The 15,462-nt window shown below is 39.7% G+C and overlaps 1 protein-coding gene across 6 annotated transcripts in view; it reads right to left on the minus strand.

Moving 5' to 3' along the window:
- ulk4 (unc-51 like kinase 4) overlaps nucleotides 1-14,894 on the minus strand; it is an 81,459-nt gene extending 66,565 nt beyond the window's left edge. For 5 of the 6 annotated variants that reach the window (XR_013810248.1, XM_079693500.1, XM_079693499.1 and 2 more), the window contains exons 1-17: nucleotides 14,765-14,894; nucleotides 13,679-13,819; nucleotides 13,285-13,384; nucleotides 9,439-9,578; nucleotides 9,183-9,345; nucleotides 8,602-8,703; nucleotides 8,240-8,323; nucleotides 8,033-8,108; nucleotides 7,635-7,784; nucleotides 7,009-7,334; nucleotides 6,614-6,683; nucleotides 6,200-6,266; nucleotides 5,860-5,952; nucleotides 5,563-5,623; nucleotides 5,224-5,423; nucleotides 4,968-5,014; nucleotides 4,301-4,379 (exon numbers count right to left, since the gene is read on the minus strand). Coding sequence is in view for 5 of the 6 variants with exons in the window: in XM_079693500.1 (XP_079549626.1) it covers nucleotides 4,301-4,379; nucleotides 4,968-5,014; nucleotides 5,224-5,423; nucleotides 5,563-5,623; nucleotides 5,860-5,952; nucleotides 6,200-6,266; nucleotides 6,614-6,683; nucleotides 7,009-7,334; nucleotides 7,635-7,784; nucleotides 8,033-8,108; nucleotides 8,240-8,323; nucleotides 8,602-8,703; nucleotides 9,183-9,345; nucleotides 9,439-9,578; nucleotides 13,285-13,384; nucleotides 13,679-13,816 (1,896 nt within the window). In the remaining variant the exon portion in view is untranslated. Of the gene's footprint in view, nucleotides 1-4,300; nucleotides 4,380-4,967; nucleotides 5,015-5,223; nucleotides 5,424-5,562; nucleotides 5,624-5,859; nucleotides 5,953-6,199; nucleotides 6,267-6,613; nucleotides 6,684-7,008; nucleotides 7,335-7,634; nucleotides 7,785-8,032; nucleotides 8,109-8,239; nucleotides 8,324-8,601; nucleotides 8,704-9,182; nucleotides 9,346-9,438; nucleotides 9,579-13,284; nucleotides 13,385-13,678; nucleotides 13,820-14,709; nucleotides 14,737-14,764 lie in introns of those variants that run through there. The other variant, XM_079693498.1, reaches the window with a different exon arrangement.
- Nucleotides 14,895-15,462: the final 568 nt, after the last annotated feature.

Here is a 15,462-nt window from a genome sequence, read left to right on the forward strand (position 1 = left end):
GTATATGCAGAGACAGCCTTGCTTGCTGGCATTAGCATTACTGCCAGCTTCCCTCCTCTGTGATCTGATGCAAGTTCTGCCTCACTCCTCCATCTCTCTTCTCTACTTTTTCCATCCCTCTCTGTTCTCCCTTCCTATCTTGTTTTTCGCTCTAGTTGTGTGCCGTCTCTTCCTGCTTTACTTTGAATTGCCCTCTATGTATGTATGACATAATATCGCACACTCTTTCTCTCACCTACATCCTTTTTCACACTCTATTGCTTCCACTGTCTCTCCCCTTCTCTCCCTCTACTCGTTGTAGGGTGAGAAGTGATAAGAGTCTGTGTAACAAGCGTATTCTTTCCCTTTATTTCTGCCTGAGATCCAGGGTGTATCTATCAGTGAGCATGGTACAGTATCATTTTGCCACAGGTCTAAACATTACACTATGAGACTTGAACAGCTCCTTTATTTCCTTTGGCCTCATTTAAATGTATGTATACATATAAACTCATAGCATGTTGTCTCCCTTCTAACCAAGTTTGTGAATGGTATGGTTCATGTGCTGTCACAATACTGCTCCTGGTCTTCTGCCTCTTTCTCACATTATTGCTCTCTGATCTTCTCCCTCAACCTCTTCCTGAGCTAAACCCGCTAATAGCATAAATGGCTGCGTGGGGAGCAGAGATACTGTGATGTTTGTTTGAAACTGGTCACGCAGCTGCTCATAGGCAGAGGGTGCTGAAAGGCAACCCTGTGCGACGAGCCAGAAAACAGCACAAGCAAATGCAAGAATGTATTCCCTCGAATAACAAATTATCATTATCTCAGCATCAACACTCCCTCTGATGAAATGCTGCTCACAAGAAAACATAAACATGTGCACTTAATTAACATGCATAAACAAACTCATACAGTGGCACAAAGAATACAAATATGTCCCAACAAAGCACACCGAAGTGTTACACACACACACACACACACACACACACACACACACACACACACACACACACACACACACACACACACACACACACACACACACACACACACACACACACACACACACACACACACACACACACACACACACACACACACACACACACACACACACACACACACACACAAAAATACAGAGGCTAAAAGTATGATAAAGCTAGGTTGCAGTATTACATTAAGATGCATAAGTACCGGGTGTTCCACTTTAATTTTCTTAACATTCTAAATGTACATACTAAATTTTTACAGAGATCTCCTAATATATACGTATATTTGCAAAATGTATAAATGTGCTGTCCGATGTTTCCCATGGCAGCTATGACAAATGGTGTGTCATATTTTAAAACAAGACAACCAATGCTTGGCTCAAATATAAATAGTAAATAAAGTTATCATGTTAAAGACTTTTGCTAAGGATGAACCGCTTAATTGAGTAGATGTTTAGCATAGATGAGTAAAGGGAAACGCCACACCAATTAGCTCCAGGAAACAATATTGCATCATTTCTGTTTGACAATAAACCTATCAATCTATTATTTACTGTTGGTTTTGAATGGATTTACATTACCTTCATTCATTAGTTGTCAAAACAAGTGGTTTGAACCCAACCTTTACTGTATATTCAATATCCACATACAGAATAAAGTGGCGTCTTCCTGGATCCAATGGCCTGTGAATGTGTTTTCCTAGAGATTGCAGAGAGCTTTAGAATGCATTAAGACTCTATATCCCCAAGAAACAGCCCGCACAGTGGAAGCTTCATCGGCTAAACTTTTAGGGATGATAAGTGAAGGGGAATATGATAATATATTTGGTTTTAAAAGGACAGCTTCTCCATGGCATACAGAACGTAGCAAGCTTTCGTTAGTGACATTATCCAAGATTTTTTTTATCTCATTTCATTATTTTGAAGAGAGTAAGAAGACAGACAGATTAAAGAGAGAGGGAAGAGGGAGACAGACAGTAGATAGTGAGACAGAAATAGAGACAAACAGGTGTTTTTAATGTGTGTGTGTGTGTGTGTGTGTGTGTGTGTGTGTGTGTGTGTGTGTGTGTGTGTGTGTGTGTGTGTGTGTGTGTGTGTGTGTGTGTGTGTGTGTGTGTGTGTGTGTGTGTGTGTGTGTGTGTGTGTGTGCACATGCACTCGTGTTTGAAGGGGGGGGGGTTGGAGCATATAGCAGTTACCATGGTAACTAAGCCCAGCCCTGACACTCCAATCAGTAGGACTGCAGCAGGAGAACCCCTGCTGTGACTAAACACACACACACACATACTGACAAAAATGAAAGTATGTGGTGTGTTAGTGGTCATCTGCTAGGAATACTACAACATAAGAATACACACAAACACAGAACATTTGCGCTCACCCATACACACAAATAGGGAAGAAGAACAGAGGCAAACAGAAAACTACACACACAGGACCCCTGCTGTGTGCACACACAAACATTTCTCAAAAGAGCCCATGCACACTTACAAGCACACATAACCACAACAAACCAACCCCACACACACACACACACACACACACACACACACACACACACACACACACACACACACACACACACACACACACACACACACACACACACACACACACACACACACACACACACACACACACACACACACACACACACACACACACACACACACACACACACACACACACACACACACACACACACACACACGTCCATAGTCGGACACACAGTTTTACACACAAAAGGACAGACACACACGGCACAAATGTACAGCTTTGTCCTTTCCTTAACAATGTTTCCTCCTACGGTGGCTTTAGAGGGATAAGGGGGGTGGAAGAAGAAATGTTCCACCATTTGTCTTTAACAACAAGTGCACCGAAAAAACCCTGGTACGCCACAGACGGCCATTTTGTTAATCGCCGTGACGACTGAGTAGCAGTAAAGTGTCAAAACAAGTGGAGAAAGACCAAAAACAAAGAATAAGCCATGGAGAAAGGACAAAATGGATTACATTATATAGATGTGATAGAGCCGACAAAATCGAGAGAGAAAAGATGTTAAGGATGACATGATCATAACGGCACCCCCATAAAAAACTGCTTTTACGTTTAATTAGTTCAACACCGCTCAGTTTGAGTGAGTGTGTGTGTGTGTGTGTGTGTGTGTGTGTGTGTGTGTGTGTGTGTGTGTGTGTGTGTGTGTGTGTGTGTGTGTGTGTGTGTGTGTGTGTGTGTGTGTGTGTGTGTGTGTGTGTGTGTGTGTGTGTGTGTGTGTGTGTGTGTGTGTGTGTGTGTGTGTTTTAGGGAGGGCTCAGAAAAGTATATGATCCATCTAGGGGAATTAGGGTTAGGGAAATGTCTAGGGAAATGTGTGTTCAGACAAGTGTATCCTATTACCTAACGGTACTTTTGTTGATTGTTATTATGTGTAATAGCAACACACTAAGTTGCAGGTATATTAAGTTCATATACATCAAAATAATTAAATCAAGTCAAGTCAATTTATTTATACAACACAGCAAATCACCAATGTGCCCCTAAAGTTAATTTAGTTTGACTGTAATTGAATACGATTTATGTAGGTGTAACCAAAACAAATGTACAGTTTCACCTGCATCATTATTATAACTTGGACAAAGAAAGTCAATTGGGGGGATATTGTAAAAATGATATAGTTAACAGTATAAGAGTTGAATATTTAAATTATGAATTAAACACAAAATTGAAATCTAAAAGCAAAAGCCATAAAGTGAGTGAGTTAGTGACTGATATTTTCAGTATCTTTGAATCTAATGAAAGACATGTTGTTTTGTAGGTTTTTGATGCCACCTGCTGGTACACACTAGTTTGACAAAGTAAATCAGGACTAAACAGGTATTCACATCCACATCTTGTTTTAGGGCAGATTTTCGCCTCCATCTTTGGTTACACGTTTAGGTTATAGATTAAAAGAAACAAATTGACATACTGTATGCATTGTTGCACTATTTTTCGTATGTTTTACGTTCTTATGCAAAAAAGTAGATTCATATTTTCATTACATCTGCTGGTATTTACTGTCACCTCTTGGTGTAATGTAGTACTACAGGATTTAGGAATTCATATATTTATATAATAATTATCTCTCACCACTTTTCTTTAAAAGATTGTGGTGTGTGTGTGTATGTGTATGTGTATGTGTATGTGTGTGTGTGTGTGTGTGTGTGTGTGTGTGTGTGTGTGTGTGTGTGTGTGTGTGTGTGTGTGTGTGTGTGTGTGTGTGTGTGTGTGTGTGTGTCTGCGTGCGTGCGTGCATGTGTGTGTGTGTGTGTGTGTGTGTACATTCCAGACCTCAGAAACAGGGCTGTCCTCTCTTAGTTCAGTACAGTGCAGAGCCAGTAGACCCATCACTCTGAGAACTTTGCTCCGTCTGGAAAACATTATTTTTACAGTTACACAATACAATACAATTGTGAAAGATGTGAAAAAAAAATCCATGAACACAGGACTAGCATAGAAAACGGTCCTGATAGGAGAAAATCATAGTAAGGAAAAGGAAACTACAAACGAACATAAAAGAGGCACAATACTTTCGTAACCATTCATTTTGCTATAGCTTTTATAGGATTTGTTATCTGCTGATTAATAGCAGTCACTTGGAATCAAAGTTCTTATAGAACTTTTGCAGAAAGGGAGAGGAAGAAAGATGGGTGCAAGAGAAGAAGAGTGAGTGAGTACACATCATAAATGGTATGCTTCTCTGGCCCTCATGTTTGTTACTTTGGTGCAGCCCACAAACTATTCTGCTACTGAACGTCTCAGTGCTTTTTCAGCCAGCAGCTATTCTAACAAAGTTAGGTCCACTTGAATCCTTGGTTTCAGAGTTTCAGCTCCACCAATGGGGTTATTTCAGTTCTCACATTTTCTTTGAATTGAAAGAAACTACTTATCCAACATTACTGCATGGTGACCATCATGCTTTCTGGTTTAGAGAGAAAAACATACATAATGTACTTACACATCCCAGTTGGGAGCTTGTCGTAAATGCTGAGTCAATACTGGAAACTGAATGTATGAGGAAGGAGATACAAAATAAGAAAGGCGAACAAGGTTAAGAACCACAACCACACGCATATCTTTTTTAGCAGTACTGCTGTCTTAAAAGTAGTCAAATAGGTTGATATAAGGAATTATTCCCTAAAACTGCAAAATGATCCTGTAAAACCCATCAGTTGATGTCAACAGGGATCCAACGTCAATATGTGTCTCCTTACCAGTTTTGAGTTTATCAGTCTGTTAGCAACAGCTTTGTGTCCAACTACACAGCAGAGGTAGCACAGCAGGTTGAGTCTGGAGCGTGTGGCTGTGGAATGAGGAGATGGAGCAGTGGAGGGGTGCTGTTCTTCCAGCGATGAACTAAACTGTAAAAGGAGGACAGTCCACTCTTCATCACTCAGGGACTGCAGCTTCTCAACTGGAGGTGGGGTGGGAAAGGTCAGCATCAAGACAGATTGGGGCCAATGAACACACAATCCACAGTTCCTATGTAATGTATATAGTACACTGATACAATCAAATGTAATAAGGATTTAAAACCAAATCTAATACAGTACCTGAATATGCTGGTACACAAAGGCTTTTGGGATCAAATCGCACAGGAGGACTTTTAAGAATCTGCAAAATAAAACCACAGTGACTGTCTGGTCATCAAATCACAATCACCAAGTCGGTATTTCCTTACTTCATACATAAACATAAAGGTTTTTTATATTGTTTATCTTTACATTTACATTGTGAGAAGAGGTTATAAGGAAAGGCTCCTCACAATGACTCTTAAAGTGAAAGTTAAATAGATGCATTTTAAGTCAAATCTGAAATAGCCTGTGTCTAATAATATTGAATGTTTGTACCTTGGGGTTGTCCAGGAGTTGGGTCACAGTCAGATCAGAGTCAGTGTGAAGAAGAGCTTTCACACCAAATGTGATCTCAGTACCAGTACTAGCCTAGGAAAAGGCAAAAGGAAAGTGAGTCGACCTCAGCAGGACCGGAGTGAGGGGCTTACAGGGCAGACAGCAGATGGAAGCAGGGGGTGACATGCCTTAAATGTAGACTTATAAATGAAAAAATGTAAATAGTGTGATTGTGTTTTCTCCTATTTAACAGTCACTTGTGTTGCAGTATTAGCATGAACCGATTCTCTCTGCTATTTGTTTGTATGTTGCGGATATCAGTAAATGTGTTGGCATTAACCTGAAGTGCAGCGGTCTGATTGGGAGGGTCTGAGATACTGCAGCTTCTCCTTGAGGTGGCACAGGAGCTAGAAGAACAACATAGAGATAATTTAAAAAGAACACTGCCGTTTTCTTATTGCTAGTCAATATACCAAAGTACATTAAGTTGATTCCTTATAAAGCACAGTTTGGCAAAGGATAGATATACAGTAAGAGTTACACTTGTAGTAACATTGTTATTTCTTGTTGAATAGTAGTTGTAGTGATTTTGTTAACATTTCAGTTTCACACTTTTCTTCATGAAAAATAAATGAATGAGGGCCATTAATTAGATTACTGGTTCAAACAGGTAGACAATACAGGTAGGGACTGACAGAACCCTGCAACCCAGGCAAACCCAGGCAAACCCTGGCAGATGGACTGAATTATATACCTGAGCAGAAAAATGGCTCCAGTGTGGTCCACATCCAAACCACCCTTTGGCTTGAGCTCTGACACCTTATCTAGAGTAGGAAGCAAAAAAGATACAACAATTCATGAGGACACATGTCTGAGAATCATGCTTAGTAAAGGCCACACAGGGGGGGATCTGCATAACAACAACTACAGCAGACCAATCTCAGAGAAATGTTTTCAATGTTTGCAGTTCAGGGGAAAATAATAGAACGGAACAAAATTGGCTTATCTAGAAAACCAGATTACTACAATAATTGAAACAAAACACATAAAATATATATAGTTGGTACAGGAATAAAAGTCTTACTAACCTAGTGGCCAGGTAGCTCACATATCTAAACACATAAACATAGACATCAGGGAATGTCTTACCTAGTGTGAAGGATTTATTAGGCTGCAGTGTGAGGCACGTCTGCTGTGCCCCAGTTAGCTCAGGGTCATCTTCTGCCTTTGCCTTCTCCTCTCTTCCTCTCTCCGAGCCCTTGCTGTTCCTTGAGGCTCCACAGGTTGTGTGTCTGACAGCTTGTTGGAAATCAGTTCTTCTGTCGGATGGTCTGCAGGCTGTTGCAGTTGTAATCTGTAAAGAGTTCAGTTTCTTAGAGATCCTATGGGCTGGCTGGGTGATGACTGAATCAGAATGGCTGTCTGGAAGCTTGTCCGCAAGTTCTGGAGGGAAAGGGGCACAAATCCCTGTGTGTCTGGGGAGGAATTGAAAAAAACAGTTTAACAACTGCTGAGGGAAAATTATGAATTTAACTTTCGATTAAATGTTATGTTGATTCTGCAGGCTGTGGGCTGTGCTGTTGACTCGCTTGCATTATATAAGAAGGATAAAAAGATACTAAAGTGGGTGTAAATTATGTTTTTATTTCAACATCTACCTATACGTATGTGTTTATAAATACTTTGACAAAACAAATCTGAATGCAGTAATATGGTTGCGACAAAATGTCTGTAGAATGCTTGAAAATAAATATAAATAATATTAATCAACCCACCTCACGCTAGTTGAAACAACCCCCTCACAGCTAATTGTTTCCTCCTGATCCACTTCTTTCTCCTCATCTTCCTTTTCTCCCTCTCCACCCTCTTCCTCCATTAGTACTTGTGCCCAGAAAGGGTGGTCAAGCAACTCTGGCCAGTCCATCCTAATAAACCAAAAACAACACAGCTTAAAATTACAACACAGAAATGTGACACTAATCAAAACATGCATGAAAAGTAGCAGACTGAAGTAAGTCTACAAAAGTTATGTGTGTGTGTGTGTGTGTGTGTGTGTGTGTGTGTGTGTGTGTGTGTGTGTGTGTGTGTGTGTGTGTGTGTGTGTGTGTGTGTGTGTGTGTGTGTGTGTGTGTGTGTGTGTGTGTGTGTGTGTGTGTGTGTCCATGAACTTGACCTCTCATCAGAGTTTTTGTTGAGCAGGCCTTTCAGAAGACTCTGGAAGTCCTCACTGGGAGGACTTGCTGAAATCACTGTAACAAACAACACAGAAGATACAGTAATATAATCCACTATAATATAAACAATTGTGTTAAACACACAATGTGTGTGTTTGTTTGTCTCTGTACCCGCATATGATTTTATATGACAAAGGGAGTATCACCTGTCTGTCTGAGAGGTGGTGGTTCTTGACATAAAATCATCTCTGTCATTTCCGTGTAGCTCTCCGAATAGAATGGAGGTTTACCTGGAAAAGAACACTCACTTGTAAAGTATGTTGAGGTTGGTGTTGGTATTGTCTTAAACAAGATGGAATGAATTGATATGTATGTGTATTTAAATAGTCAGTCTAAATATGTGTGTGTGTGTGTGTGTGTGTGTGTGTGTGTGTGTGTGTGTGTGTGTGTGTGTGTGTGTGTGTGTGTGTGTGTGTGTGTGTGTGTGTGTGTGTGTGTGTGTGTGTGTGTGTGTGTGTGTGTGTGTGTGTGTGTGTGTGTGTGTGTGTGTGTGTGTGTGTGTGTGTACCAGTATACATGTAGTAGAGTGTACAACCGAGAGCCCAGAAATCAGAGCTCATATTTGTTTCTGATCCCTGCAAAACCTCTGGAGCTGTGTAAGTTGGAAGACCTACAAATATAAAAAAATACAGTAATTAGGAAATGCAAAAACTGTCAGCCTTATCATGCACAAAGGATATTTTACAATGAATGTTATGCAAAAATATAGTATATGATTATGATATTTTGTATTCTTTGCCATCACATGGTAAATTGTAAAAAATAATCTATGTTTAAAAGTGGACCTCTTTAGAAGAATGATCTCTCATTTGGTTCCATTTCTCTGTAATTTCTCAGCTTGTAGTTTCCATATGATAACCATGTATCAGCAACAGCTACTTGATCCCATTGGTCTTGTTTCTTTGCCTCCTGCCCTAAATATTCACCCACTCATTTTTGGTGTAACCTAAAATTAGTTTTAGATTATTACACTCATTTGTCTGTCAATTAGCCATATGCAAATTACAATTCAACATAGTACATATTTGCACTCTTTTTGGCTAATGTACTGGCTAGCATGTGCAATACAAATACAAAAAGTAATCTTACCATGTAATGTTTCCCTCATGTCATCAGAGACATCCTTGCTATCTCCTTCCCCGGCCTCCTCAGATGTAGAGACTGAGGTAAAGAAATCTTCAAGTGTTTCTCCATTTGCCTTGGACAGACAGAAGTTACCAAACTTCAGAGTGCCACTACCATCCAGCAGGATCTATGGGTAACATGAGGAGGGATACTTTATTCAATGATCATACATTTGCTGTTGTATTTTAAGTCCTACATACACATGAGTGCAGATGCTGACCTTAGCAGGGGTCAAGTTTGAGTAAATGATTCCTAATTCATGGATGTGTTTCAGTCCATTGACCAAGTCCCATCCAAACCTCCTCACCACATCTTCTGACAGACATCCATCACTACCAATAATAGACTCCAGGGAACCACCTGACAAATAGATTGAGAAAATAAGACATATCAGTGAAAAAACAGAAACAAGAGAGCAACCGTAAAATAGGCAAATACACCAAGAAAGAACAAGACTGACACCTACTACAAGATGTATAAAGACATTTCATGGTGAATGAAGTATATGCAAGTTTACAATCTAAACTTGAACATTTTATTGTTAATCAAATAAACCAGATTACAAGGGTATAGAGATAGATAGAATTGGAGGGATGAAACCCTCTTTAATGGTCACACATACAGAGCACACAGCACACACAGTGAAATGTGGCCTCTGCATGTAGTAGGAGCAGTGGGCAGCTAATGCACAGCGCTGTAGCAATAGGAGTGGGGGGATGTCCGGTACCTTGCTCAAGGGCACCACGGCCATACTTGTCAACCCTCCCGATTTTCGCGGGAGACTCCCGATTTCATTGCCCTCTCCCGGTTTCCTCTATTCCTCTTTCTTTCCATATTTCTCCCGATTTCTGACAAAATCAGATTTACACACGACTGTTTCCACTCGGACTTCAATACAGCTACAGCATTGTTTGGTTTCCATGGTAACACGTCTCTTTAGTAGCGCGCGCAACTCAAAGTCTGAGAGGGTGAGGCAGATATTCACAGAAAACAGAACAAGAATCGACAACTACTCTACTCTCTGCTCACTCCTTTCCTGTAAAATACAGGTCCAGCCCACACATATGCTCCATCAAGGACGGTGCTACAGGCCGCAAGGCAGTGCACTTAGATTAACATTAACATGCTTATTGTAGTTCTAACAGCTCCGGCGATCCACTATGCTCCCGATTTCTGAGGTCTAAAGGTTGGCAAGTGCTCAAGTCCAAGCCCCTACTGACTGAGCCACTGCTGGACTATAGTATGAACTATTTTCGGTGAAATCTTTAAGCTGCTAGACAGGGTGGCCAACCCGCGGCTCTCGAGCCGCATGCGGCTCTTTGCCTAGTTTCATGCGGCTCTTCAGTTCATATCGAGTTGTATATGTGTGAGTTTGGGGGAGAGACACTGACTCCTGACTAGTGTTGCACGGTGTACCGATACTTGAAAGGTATACCGCGATACCCTGCCGTTAAAAACGTTACGATTCCTCCGTTTCATTAGTATCGGTACTTTAAGAATGACGGGGGAAAGTCAGGGCCGTGGGAAGTAGGGGTGCTGAGGGTGCTGCAGCACCCCCTGGTGGAGGACAGGGGATCTGCACTTCCACAATATAAAAAAAACGAATTTTCAGCCTTGATGTAACAACATTCATAATTAAGTAAATGTAACAACCTTTTCACCCCGGTTACATTTTCCATTTTCCCTGTACGATGGGCGCTGTAAGTGATGAAAGTGGGGGATGTTGGCTTATCAGGCGCCCGCAGCCCACAGCCAAAGTGAGAGAGATAGTGAGAGAGATAGAGAGAGGGGATACCCCGATACAGGCGGGGATTGTTGTTAGCTTCTGCTGCGCTAACGGATATAAGAAGCTGTTTCTACAATAATGTGGAGGGAGAGCTCTCCTGTCAGACTGAGAGGCTCAGTGAGGTAAAGGACTCTGAGGGTTTAGATAGTTCACTTTAGTCTAAATTATCTCAGTGAGTCTCAAACGTTTTGATCACAATTTATGTAAACAAATATTTCCAAGGCACACCTTTATAATTATTATGATAAATAAAAACAGGTTTGAAATCATTCCAATGTATACTATAGGACAGTAAACCAAAAATATCGTTTAAAACTGGAGAGATTTAAAAATATACATAAATAAATGTTAAGTGGTAAAATAAAGTATGAGTGAACAACACAAATAAAATAAGTTACATGTATTTGTTATTGGCTATGGTAGGTTATTGGAAATGTTCAAGTACCGACTTATTTGATTAATAAAATGCAAACCGATCTTTTTCATATGGGTGTTTAGAGTTGTACCCCCTAGATCAGTCTCTAATTGGGCGCTCAAAGTGCACCAAATTGAAGCATTTTACTTTAAAATGCTAAAAAAGTCTTCCCGGGGGGGTACCCCTGGACCCCCCTAGAGGATGTGAAGTCCACTCCCCCAATTAAAACATGTTATAATACTAAATCAATTTGAAGCCTTGTTATATAAGCTGTCCAGCATGTCAATATATTTCTCTTTTCGTAGTGTATTGGTCTTTTGTAGAGGTTTTTCATTACCAGCTAAAATCTTGCCTATAGGGCAGCACATTGGTCAGAACCAGCCCTGGTGTCATCCCCACAGCACCCCCCATTTGAAACATGTTCCCACGGCTATGGGGAAAGTACTCCGGTGAGAAAACGCCGTTTTAATAAGAGCCGTGTGTGTTCAGCGCTCTGCTTCCAATCCCTGCACTGCAGCCGTGCCTGCAGTCCCTCCCCTCTCTCGTGCACGCGCTAGCTGCCAGAGCATGTGAGAAAACGAGAAGCATGGCTGCAAGTGGGAGTGCAACTGCTGCCGCTGCGCCTCGGCTTGTTGACAAAAAAGACGCCAGAAGCGAAATTTTGATGTATTTTAGCTATATCTCTGACAGTGAGGGGAAGCCTACGGACACCACGAGGCCTGTCTGTAAGAAATGTATTAATTTTATTTAATACGAATTCTTGTCATTTATTTTATTTATTGTTCTCATTGTTTAAAAGTGTGTGTTATGGTTATGGTGTGAAATAAAGCACACTAATTATATTTAAGACTGTTTCCCTTTTTTTAAGAAAAGTATCGAAAAATAATCGGAATCGTAATTCTTGACTTGGTATCGGTATCGAAACCAAAATGTTGGTATCGTGACAACACTACTCCTGACAGTTAAACCTGATATTTAGTAGGTCTGTTAAGTATTGAATGCTGACCATTCTGACGTAATTTGGCCGGTCAAAGTTGTTTGGGCTCGGATAAAATCGCTCCGTTACTTTCGTCCCGTGTTACTTTCGTCCCGGCTCTCCCTACGTGTGTATGTGTGGTGTCAGGTGTCATTATGAGAGGATGACAGCGCGTCTAATTTTGATGTGGCCCAAGAGCCAATCACAATAATACCTGGATGCAGAGAACCAATCCCCTTTGAGGGGGGGAAAACCTATCGTTGATTAAACACTATCCAGTGTTTCCCCTACCATTGTCTTGGAGGGGCGCCAACAGAGCCCCGCACCCCCCCTGAAATTCAAGGTGTTTAAAACATATATATAATTTTTTTTTTTTTAATATATATATATATATATATATATATATATATATAGCACCAAATTGCAAATAATCTATAACTACTGTCACTTTTCACATTGAACATGTGCTCTCTTATTAAATAAACTAAACGCTTTCATTTTAAGTTGTGAGTTTATTGTTTTTGACCCTAAGAAACACTGATGCATTAATCAATAACAATAATCCACAGCTCCTCTCTCTGCTCCAGAGGATTTAAAAAATATATATCCCAATGCCACAAAAATGCATCAGTGACGTGGTTGAAATCTTGTCTCCAGAAAACAAAAAACTGAAACAAGCGGTATCAGAAACTGTATGTTTGATGTGGCTCTTTGCAGTAACATAGAACAAATTTGGCTCTTAACCTCTGACTGGTTGGCCACCCCTGTGCTCGAGGATGCACTTCTCTTTCCACATGTTGAGATCGTTAAAAATCAACAATAAGTAACTTATTTCATCCAATAGTGCATGAGTGCTTATCTATCAGATGTGCCAGACATATTTACCGACCTGTGCAGAGCTCCACCACCAACCAGAGGTGGTTGCTTGTCTCATACCACTCATAGAAGCTAACTATGTTCGGATGATCCAGATCTTGGCTGAGACGTACCTAATGGAACAAAAAGAGGACATATTTATATTACTATAGTGCAATACTAAAATGTTAAATGATATCTAATTTTAAAAAATGTGATTGATAGATAGAAATGCAAAACCTTTTAAAAATGATAACAGTGCTCAACATTTTTAAATTGTAAGATAATTGTAAGATAGTAAGAAGAAATGTAAAAATTGCATTTATTGATGTCATGGCTCTTCCGGCTGGAAAAAAAAAAATACTATAAAACCTATGTACTAATTAAAAAACGAAATGAAATGTGACAGATGTCTACCACAATCCTACATGGTTAGTGATCACAGGTCTCTTGGATTTGTCGGCACAGATGATAGCGACATAGTTCAGGTTGCCCTTCCTTCTTCCTTTGTAGACAACAGAGCTACTTCCTGCCCCAAGCTCCTCATACAGGATGAAGTTCTCCATCCACTGTGGAAAATAATAGACATTTTTAGAAGTTAAGGTAAAAATAGAGAATGAGAATAGAGTTTTTAACCAATGGGGATTAGTACATATCAGATATAAAACCAAACCTACATCATTTTATGACATTAGCTCTATCATTAATGTAATTCATGTTATCCAATCTGTCAGAACGAAACGTGATATTTTAATTATTGTTAATAGTTACAGTCTCATGAATTATTCAAGTAGTATAACCCTTAACCTATTAAATGTGTCATGCATATGGTTTTTCACTATTTAAAGAGAAATAACAATGTCTGAGGACAAAATGGCACCTACAATATATTAATATTTATTATGGGTCAAATGAATATACTGTATGTAGGCAAGGCATGCATATATATATAAGGTAATATGTGGAATATCTTTGTTCTTGTTAACTTTACAAGATGAGGAATTTACATTTAGCATAGGCTTACAATTTTTCCACAACTAACGCCAGTTATTGTAAAATAAAATGGCTGACATACCTATAAAGAGTTACCAGCTGATTATAATTACGCATAATTAGTTACAGAACACATTACACCTGTTAGACTCCGAAGGTTTGATATGCACAGAAACAACTGTCGTAAAAGTTTTAGTTTCAGCCCTCTAGATCCTGAAGCAACTCAAATATATATATTAAATAGACATTATTTATTTCAGTATAATGTAACTTTAAGGAGGAGAATAGCTTATTTAACTGTCACGTTAGCGGCTAACGGTGGGACAGGTCCCACAACCGCTAACGTTGCCGTGTATTCGGAAGCACAGGCAGGTTTGTTCGCATAACAAGACAGCAGTCAAGAGTTAAAGTGACGTATTTACTTTAAAACTGCATGCAACTATACCTGGATATACAAAATACCTACATTCAAAATGTTTGCATTTGCTCAAACTAAATATAAAAGCTACCCTAAAACGTACCTCTTCATTCACCCGCTGTTGTTGGCGGAAGTGTAATGGGCCACGTAATTCCAGCTGGAAGAGGGAACTTTGGATTTCTTCAGATATAATTAAAGCTAAATCTACTCACTTAAGTCATTACATGAGTGTTAAGAATATTATTTATCTTTATTAAATATTTTTAGATACAGAAAATGTAAGGAAGATGTCAATTGCACAGTATATGTTTATTTTATGTTAACTTGATAGCCTTCAAATGGTATATTCCTGCGTCGCTAGGATACAGGAGTGCATACAACAGACATAGCGCATGGCCACAGCAATAATCACAATCAAAATGAATGTATGACATATTTAAAACCAGGGCCGGCCCTTCCTAACCATATTGAACATATGGATCTCAGTATGATTGAATTTACATTAAAGAGGCTTTTAGACTTTTCATATTTTCCAACATTTAACGGTATGCATATGAATAACTTATTCACTTAATGTTAGGTTACTACCTTTTGTAGTTAAAGCCTTCAAAAATGTTCAAATGTCCACTAAGTTTGATGGCTCCTTGTAAGTGTGGCCTGTGTGCAGCCTTCGTACTAAGATATATGTCCATACAGAATTATTTTGAGAAACATGCTTCAATCCTGCGTAGGGTCCCCAATGTTCCACTTATGGAAAACACTGTCCCAGATAATGTAGAAATACGTAGAATTGCATGTAAG

The sequence above is a fragment of the Notothenia rossii genome, assembly GCF_949606895.1.
Source record: "Notothenia rossii genome assembly, chromosome: 7".
NCBI lineage: Eukaryota > Metazoa > Chordata > Actinopteri > Perciformes > Nototheniidae > Notothenia > Notothenia rossii.